The sequence below is a fragment of the Buceros rhinoceros genome, unplaced genomic scaffold (genome assembly GCF_000710305.1).
Source record: "Buceros rhinoceros silvestris isolate BGI_N320 unplaced genomic scaffold, ASM71030v1 scaffold9278, whole genome shotgun sequence".
NCBI classification, from domain to species: domain Eukaryota; kingdom Metazoa; phylum Chordata; class Aves; order Bucerotiformes; family Bucerotidae; genus Buceros; species Buceros rhinoceros.
Window position 1 is genome coordinate 3,625 of NW_010427397.1, and position 9,615 is coordinate 13,239.

Below are 9,615 nucleotides of genomic sequence, written 5' to 3' on the forward strand. Positions count from 1 at the left end.
CTTTCCCCCTTGGTTTTAGACAGCTTCCCCTGCTCATGTGTTCAGAATGGACAAGCACACTGACAAATTAACCCGGTTGTCTGTTAATGACGGTCTTTTCTTTTGCAACTGGGAAGGACTCCAGGGAGTGTCAGAGGAAAGTTTAAAGAGTTGAAAACTGACAGGCATGAGATGGTGGAGTACTTTTTCATCATCTGAGTGCTGAACCAAAGGTACTTCAGACTTCAGTGAGTGGCTCATGCTTAGAGCACTCAGCTTTTTCTGGGCAATTATACTAGCAGTAAGACTCCTGTTATTACAAGACTTAGTCTTTATTCTTACTCAGTTTAACCCCATTGAGTTTAATAAAAATGAATAACACCTCTCATGCAGGCAAGAGGTATTTTCAGTTCTCTTTATAGTTGTTTTCAGGCAGGTTTTATTTAGAGTGCATTTATCATTGCAGTACTGCAATGATTAGGGATTTTGGCTTATTGCAGTCACTAGGGGACCAGATTAGTAATTTTTTTCTTTGGCTTAGGACTTTTCCAATGAAGTAATGAATTCAGGTTAAAACCAAAGCTTAAAGTCACATAATTATGGACACTGATTTCTGCGCTTTTTAAAGCTTGCTGTTGAGAAATAAGAAGTTTAACTGTTATTGACTTAGAAGGGAAGTTGTGATGAGTAAGAACTTAACATTCTTAGTAGGGACATAGTATAAACACTTACATTGCCTGTAAAGCAATGACATTTGTAATGGCTTCGCAGGTTATGTATAGGACAAGTGGGACTTTATGCATTAGTACAGTGAGAAAGATGAGGTGGTCTTGCGTCTGTCGAGAGATCATGTGTACTGATGAGTAGTACTTTGGGTAAAAGTTGCATAAAAAGTATTTAAGAGTTATGTGGTGGCTGTTACTGCTCCTTAAGTTCATGAGGTTGCTGTTCATCATGCTGTAGATTCACTTTACTGGACAAATGCAGCCACTAGTTTATGCAGCTGCATTACAGGGCGTTTAAGAGTCTCCCATTCTTGTCACTGCCTGACTTTCACTGAAAATCTGGACTCTGAATTTGTTACATCAGCTAGGGGGAAAAATACTATTGATGAGGCATATTATTGCTCTTCCAAGACTTGTGGTGCTCACTATTCATAACTAGCCTGTCCCAGAATGTTCAGGGTAACTTACAATCCCTTGTTTGTATTATGTATGCTTTATACCCAAATTCACCTACAGCAGCTGCCAGCAGTTCTGAGCCTTACTCAAATCCAAATCAGCAGCACTTTTGCAGTAGAATTTTTATTCTTTGGCAAGTTGTTCATGCGAGCTTGTATAGAGAGTGGAAGACTGTTCAAGAAAAGCATCTTTAGGTAGTGCAGACTTCAGAAAGACCAGTGTTTTGGAGTCCTGCCTACATAAAAGGAAGAAGCTGGAGTGTTGAGTTAACAAGGCTCAGACAGAAGATACACTCTGAAATCAGTTGGAATGCAAATAAATCCTTTCCTGTAATCACTGCTGCTGCAAAGTATAGATGTATTGTAACTAAAGATTACTGTACTGCTGCAGAAAGTTAGTACTTTATACTTTGCTAAAATCTAATAACTTATATTTTTCCTATCTTTTTCAGATGGAACAAATAAAGAGGGCAAATAAACTGTTCACTAATGACTGTATATTTCTGAGGAAAACCCTGAATATTCCTGTTATATCAGAGAAACCATTACTGTTCAATGGACTTAATTCACTGGAATCTCCTGAGAATGAAACTGTTGACAGCTCCCCTTCTTGTGATGAAGGACTAGTGACAGTTCAGGAAGAAAGTAGTAGTTCTCCCAGTCCTCAAGAGCCTGACAATCAGCCCACCGCACCAGAAGAACTGTCTGCCAAAGATTTCCTACAGAGGTTGGACTTGCAGATTAAGTTATCCAAACAAGCAGCCAGAAAACTAAAAGATGACATTGTCAGGTAAATGCCACTTTTAGTATTAAGCATCTTAATCTCATCCTGAACCCTCTTTGTGGGGTGTCTCAGCATCTGTAATTTTGTCACCAGCAAGTCTATGCTAATGTCATGCACCAGGTACATTCAGAGCACACCATTAGCAGGTGTCTTGATATGGCAGTTACGAAGGCTGCGTCAAGACATTGTTTACAGAACAGTAGAAGCACCACGAAAGCTAGAAGGACAGTATTCTCCAGGATGTCTTGCTATATAAGTGGACAACTATTTATGCAAACCCATAGTTCTCAGCAGAGTACTAAGCCAAGACCTGTGTGGATGCTGATTGCTTACAGCAAGGCACGATTGAATTTGTCTTCAGTCCCAAACTGCCTCATAATTGTGTAAATATTCTCCATGATGCAGTTTGCTAAGCTATCCTGTCTCCTTTTCCTATGCAGTCCCTCCCTTTGTGGATCCACATATCTTTTCCTCAGTATTTCTTCTACAGCCAGGAGCTCCCAAACACTGTACTCATGGAAAAAGCAGTACCTTTTGACCTCTCTGCAAGTGATTATCCCCTCACATGTAGGCATCCCATGGAGAGTACAGAAAAACTTAGAGCAAGAATGGATTTCAGTAGTGCTTGTTTTCCAGTGTCCTGGGATGAGTTTCCTCCGCTTGTTCACAAGCGGTCTCTTGGGCTGGTTGCCTGGCCTGTTTATTCCCTGCAGAAATTGCCCCAGTGGGTGATGCCAAGGTGGCATTTCTGATGACAGTATAAGGTGTGACTGCAGGGCACTGATACTGCTTCCCTTACCAGAAAGCTGGAAAGAGGTTACGCCTGCAGACATGTACTTTGCTTTTGCAAATCTGTTTAATGCAAAACTTCTTCCTTCATCCTGATTGACTTCGGATACTCTGGTTTTGAGTGCATGCAACATTTTCATTGAAAAAAAGTAGCCTTTCAGGACTAAATCTATTGAATGTAGGGTCCCATCATTTCATTAAGTGGGGATATTTCAGCAACTTCATCTGATAGACGAAAATGTGAGGAGGAGCAGTATATTGCATTTAGCAATTGGACAAGCCTCATTTGGAGAAATATCCCATAACACAGCTTCATTACCAATTGCACGCCATATGCAACCCTCCATTGCCAGAAGGATACTGGTTTAGAGTTACAGTCACAGGGAGGGCTGGAGAACTTCCACATCTTAACACACTTGTCAATTATTTTCTTGTGAATTGATTACATGAAAGAGGAAAAATAGCTGTTGGAACTCTGATCCCTCTGTATTCAAACTCATGCACTTGCATAGTTATTTTTGAAACAGTGTAGAGCATCCGTCAAAATGTGCTGCTGGTGACTCACAGATCATTAGGCATATGTATTTAGCACAGTTTAGAGTAGGTGTTGACCCAGCAGTTAAGCTGGGTGACAGGAAACTGCGGGCCCTGCTGGAGGAAGGCAACTATTTCAACATCCCTTCAAAATAACATGCTAATATACAGAAGGAAATTCATTTAGATCTTGCTGCACCTTGAACAGAGCCAATACAGTGACACCACACAAATAGTATGCTGCTACTACTAATATCCAAATTTTAGTCTTAGAGTAAAAGCTGATTATGAAGTTGAGTGCTGTTTCCAGCTACTCGGGCCTTCTGTACTCAGATTGCCTTGTCAAGGCCTGTTGACAGTGTGACATGCAGCAGCGCTGCAGTGTGCCGCAGTGCCTGTTTGAGAGTAAGAACAGAGCGCCTAGAGGTACAGCTGCTGCCGCCAAAAGGGACACTGGGCCTAAGAAAACTGCAAGCAGAAGCAGACTCAGTTCTAGAACTTGAAGGGTCATAACTTCTCACCATGCCTGTGAGCCTGGTTTGCAGATGGAAAGAATCACGGTGTCTCTTAAATTGCTCTTTTTGTCTCCCCTCAAGTTGTCAGGACTGCCTGTGCATACATGCACTGATTCTGATCAAACAGTACAGGCACTTTCATAGTCAGAAACTGCCTTGTGCTACAAAGACAGCTTAAGGTGAATTACAGGATTTAATCGTAACTCTTGAAGTCACCCTTTTAAGTGCTCTTGAAGGAGTAAAGTATATCAATCTCTAAAGTCAGCCTCTTCCCAGCTAAAGCCTCTTCCTGTTAGGTAAAAAAAATATTGAGAAACACATAGGTGGAAATTCAGCCTAGATACTAAACTTCAATACAGGTAGATGAGCATTAAAGATTATGGAATGTGATCCACTCAGTTTGTCAGCTGCCTTTCACTAGTGAAGTGTATGTAAGCATACAGCTGGATCTGCGTGTGATGCTGCTTTCACTGAGCAGTAAATCACTGGTTAATCAGGCATATTTACTCAAGATGCACTCTAGGTGAGCAATACTTTTGTAACAGTCCAAGGGAAATGCAAAAGTATTCATACACTTGTTCTGGCATTTGTTGCTAACTCTCATATTTGTGCACAAGGGAAGGAAGCCCACTCTTACTTTTACCCACATACAGAAGAAAAGGAACTTGCAAGTTTGAGAAAATACAGCAGTGCTCCATCTTGCCGAAAATGCTGTTATGTGTGTTTCAAGATGCCAAAACTGAAAATAAATTCAGTGGTGCTTTTTGTATCTGATAGTTGCACACCAGAGATCTAATGCAAGGTCTTTACAGAGTCTGTTATTTTAGGGTGGTGCTCTGGTAGGCTAGAACACTAGGGCCATATACTCTGCTTCTGGGACAGGTCATGTCTTTCTGCATTTGCCTTTTAGTGATGAATTTTTAAAACATTCTAAATGAATAGAGCCAGTCTAATCACTGTTGCTTACATGAGCCAATATAATGAACTGGTGTGTTAATTAACACAGTTGCCTTGACCTGAACCTAGTTGCCTTGTTGCCTTACTCTGCACCTAGGAAACAGGTTGCCTTGACATGAAGCTAGGAAGCAGCAGAGCATTGAAACATTTGAAACTGATAACCGAGTTAATTTGCCCAGTAATTGTTCACCACCATTGACTATTAGCCAAGAAAACAGCTACCTCAATAGAACAGGCTGCCTGTGAAGAATCCTATTCTCAGACTTCCAAAAAGCTATTAACTCAAACTCAGATCAGTGCTGCCTTTAATTACAGATTCTAGAAGCATCCAAGCATTGGATTCAAGTTTACTTGTTCACTCTCTGCTGTGCTTGGTCTTACAGAAGTGGTTGTTAGCATTTTTTGTTGTGGCCTGATGCATACAGATGTCTTTCAGCTCCTAAAACCTGCTGGGCAGAGTGGCAACAGCAAGCTGGAGAGAGCACTACAAAGCATTGTAACACTGTACCGTTCCCTTCCCTCTGCCCGGAGGAGGATGTTGCAGTGACTTACCATTTTGGCATTTAAGCATGTTAAAAGTGAAGAAAATTGTTCAGTCACTGAACATACACACGCTGCCATGTTGTTGCTTGTGGGCTATAACCCATAGCTCCTGCTGTGTAATTTTGTTATATAAAGTTTGGCTTGTTTTTAAGCCATCAGAACAGACTTGTACTTGCTATGTCAGTTCTGAAGATCAACACTAGTAATATTCCCTGGCTGTTACCTTGGTTTGAACTCAGGTGTTGTAGACCTCATCTCATAGCCTAACACTGCAGCCTGGGACAGAAGGGTAGAAGCTGTTCATCACAACCCTTACAGCCAGCCACAGCATGCCTGAGCCTTGGTCAGAAATTGATTTTGCACATTAGAGCCGGTCACTGCTGTGCTTTGGTCCAAGCATAATGACCTCCTCCATGGTTCTTAGGTCCTTGCCGCATACAGAAACCCCTCAGAGCTGGCTGAGACTCGAGGGCCTGTCTTCTGCCCTCTGCTGACAACCGCCAAGTGAAAGCCCCTCATCCGAGTGCACATGTCACAAGGAAAGTGGGGACCAATGGCTGTTCTGTTACTTTGTTGTCTGAAGACCTGCTAATACAACATCACTTTCAGCTTTTCAGTTCTCCACATTGATCTCTACCACCCACCATAATTAACCGCAGCTCACTTCAGTCCAGTGTTCACCTGTTACCATGTGACAATGGATGTTATTCCTAAAATAAGGCTTTCAAGAAAAAAGACTGAAAAACCAGTCTAACCTCCAGTTAGAAGGAAGATCTTTTCGCTGTAGCACTGCCACATTTTATTTTCCTAAAAGGGGAAACAACACTAAGGAGTGCAACAGACTTTTCAGTTACAGCACAGAAAGTAGGCTTAGACTGCAGCACAGTCTGAGCTCCTGTAGTCTAACTTCTGTAGAGGTTCCCCTTCATCCTCACAAACCAGCAGGAGATTGCTGTTTGCAGTTGTGTCTGGGCATATGTGAGAAACCCACTGCCCCAGAAGGGCATATATCAGAAACCCACTGCCCCAGAAGGGCATATATCAGAGCCGCAGAATATACTTTTTGAAATGCTTAGCTTCAGCCACGTACTTCTGGTTGAATTTTACAGTCCTGCAGTCCCATCTTACAAGCTTAGTATGTTGATAGGTTCCCATTCTGAAAAGTGGTTTGATATGTGTTGTCTTCAGGCAATTAATAGATCAGAAGTGCTTTAGTGCTTATTCAACTAACCATGAATTGTTTGCTTTGTTACCTCACTGTCATGCCAGGTGTTACAAACAGCATCTGAAAATTGCAGTTTTGCAGTGCAGAATTGATGATATAAGGAGAGATACTACTTAAAGACACACAGATCGTCTGTGTCTTAAGAGTCATGTTGGTACTGGGTCCGTAGCATCACAAATGTCAGTTAATGTAGTATTTGGTAGAAACACTAAAATCTGGTTTTTCAGTACTACTGTAACTACACATCCCTGCAGTAACAGCCAGCTTCATTCGAAACCTGGTTTTTGGATTTGTTTTTTTTTAAAACAAGATTGTTTCAGACAAAAGGAATAGCATGTCTTTGGCTTAAGAGGATAATTCTACTGGACTAAACCAAGAACAGGAAAAGGCTGGGAAATGAGTGCAAGTTACTCAGCTGCTCGGTTAGTTTGTAGGATTCTTTTCTCTCATTCTATTCATGCTTGGAAGTTAGTAGGGAGAAGTCTGCATGATTAGGGTTTGGAATAGCATTGAAATATGTAGGTTTTTACCTCATACCATTATTGGACTATTTGAGTAACTGTACCTCTGCATGGGGCACACGCAGCGTCAAAAGTAACTGGAAATCTTTTGAAATGCAACAACCGTCAAGTCTTTCTGTTCTCACCAAAACACTGAAACTGGCAGCAGCTTTAAGAACAGGCTCTCAGGAACATAATTTTGAAGCTACAGTAGTAGAAAAGAGTGAGCTCTGGAGAGCTTGGCATGCTTCGGCTGGCACTGGGTGCTGCGCTGCAATAGGTTTATGTAACATCACTTCTCCTTTTAAAGGCAGCGTTGTCAAGTAAGCAGCAGGCAGGCTGCTATTTCCTGAGGGGTTTTAAGGGCAACACCACTTGGGCTTATCCAGGCATTGCATTAGCAATAGCACTGTCCAAGCGGCTGGTCAGTTCGACTGGTGCACAGGAAGTACAGCAGGGAGCCCCTCGAAGGCCATCCTGGCAGCAAAAAGACACAGACCCAGCTACAGCTATGGTGGGCTGCTGTTCTTGCCTCATCCTGTGCCCTTCCACAGGCTGAAACAATCCTCCAGCCAAGCTTGCTTTGAGAAAAAAAAAAAAACTATGTGAAAGCAACAGTACTGGAACTCCCACATGCCTCCCACTTGTTTATCCTTTACAGTATTTCTTAATGATTGGGCACTGTAGTGCCAAGAAGAGCTCATTAATCTCTAAATATGCTCTGGTAATGCTGAACTCGCACAGCTGTACTACTTTCAGCATTCTGTTCTGGAGGGAGCGGAACAAGAACTCCAGAGATGCGTAGCGAGCAGTAGTCTGTTGTGTTCCTGTCAGGCAGTGCCCGTCTTACCTGTTCTGATCCATGAGGAAGAGGTGGTTATCTTGATTATCTGCCTCTGCGTTTCAGTTTTACTGTTGAGACATGGTGTGGTCCTGATCTGATGATTGTGATCATTTTCCTTTTAGAGAGGATGAGAAAGAGGAAGGTCCCTATGCAACTTCTTCATATCACCAGTAGAAGACAGATGTGATGGCCTGAAAACTTTCCATGAAATCAGTTCTTAAAGAACTAAGCAGTCAATAATTCAAAACCCAAGTCTTTTGGACTCGTCGTCTTGATGTACTTCAAACAAGTCATGAATGGGTAATTGCACTGAAATTATGACCTCGTCTGCCTTCCATAGGTTCATGTCCTTATGCTAGATCGACAAAGGGTTTAAGCCTTCCAAAACTAGCGATGGCCTTTGTACCCCTTCTGTGCAAACTGTAGCATGGTAGCAACAATATCCTTGAGGTCACCTTTATGCAGGATGTTGATCTTTAGTAAAGATTTTGTAAATACTTGTTAAAGTGAAATTTGTTTTAAGTATTTAAAAATATTAAATAAGTTTGCTTGTAAATGACAAACTGTGAAAATACAGAAATTTACTTATTCTGCAAACAGGCAAGTTTGCTGTGGAAGTTTTGTACACTTCAGGGCTGCATCACTTGCCTCTGAACTCCGCATGTGTGTCCGTGCGTGGTTATGATGTATTCCTGGAAAGGGGAATTCAGCTTGTGCTGATCGGTTAAAGCCTTTATGGTTAAACCACTGTTTGCAAATTGGGTTTCTGCTAATAAAAGGGAAAGTTACAGCAAGTGATTTTTCTTTGTGAGATATGACATTGGAATATCAGATGTGTGTTCTTGTGTGCAGTTACATTTTGTGTGGTTTTAATTTAATAAATTCAGAAATACCCATGTCTCTGTTCCTGATGAAGTCAGCTTGGATCTAGTCTGGTTTCTGTGAAGATTTGTTTCTTTACATGAGCTATTAGAGCCTAATTTCAAGGAAAATAATGTCCTTTTCCGTAACCATATAGCTTACCCTCCTAACTGAGGCCCGAGAGAGCCATCTGATCTGGTTGTGCAGTCAGGACACCTGTGTTAGGCTCGGTACGAGCCACCCCGCTAAGCCCTCCCCGGGCTGGCTGTGAGAAGAGACACCAGTACGCAGGTCTGCGGGGGACCCACCCGGAGCTCTCGCTGGCAGAGCACAGACCGCTTTCACTCTCTGCCCTGAGGTGAACACATTAGCAAATTCTTGCACAGCATCCTGCAGTTTCTCCTCAGGTTTTCAATCAGCTTCACCAAACTCCTGTTGGTAAGGAGTTGCCAGTTCCCCCCGTGACAGGTGCTGTTCCCTACATATCTGCTCATTTATATAGTTCATTGCTCCCTCAAAGCAAAACCTTCCGCAATATGTTAAGATAGAAGTGATGTAGAAAGTTACATTAACTTACTGAAACTAGAAATAAAACTTCAAAGGTAGACAGGAATTGCTATTTCCCTAGAGCCTGGCTCATTTAAATCACGTCTAGCTCTGGTCCTAAAGCCAGGTCTGCAGCAACACACAAATGAACAACAGGGAGAGCTGAGACGGAAGAGAAGGAAGCATTGATTTTTCTTCAGAGACTGGTGAACTAGTTTTATGTCTTGTAGCTTTCTTAAAACAGGATTTAGAACTACTTCCTTACAGAATAGTGATTTCCAGCCTTCTCAGTTAATTTCAGTAGGACTTTGCCAGAGACACAATAAACTACTTTTCCTATCTTCAAGCCAAGTTATAT

At 42.0% G+C, this 9,615-nt stretch overlaps 1 protein-coding gene across 1 annotated transcript; it reads left to right on the top strand.

The window, feature by feature from the left end:
• The first annotated feature begins 1,611 nt into the window (after window positions 1-1,611).
• On the top strand, window positions 1,612-8,740 carry LYSMD2 (LysM, putative peptidoglycan-binding, domain containing 2). Its single transcript, XM_010141869.1, has 2 exons — window positions 1,612-1,949; window positions 7,973-8,740. The coding sequence occupies exons 1-2, from the start codon at window positions 1,612-1,614 to the stop codon at window positions 8,022-8,024; spliced, it is 390 nt and encodes a 129-aa protein (XP_010140171.1). The 3' UTR covers window positions 8,025-8,740.
• Window positions 8,741-9,615: the final 875 nt, after the last annotated feature.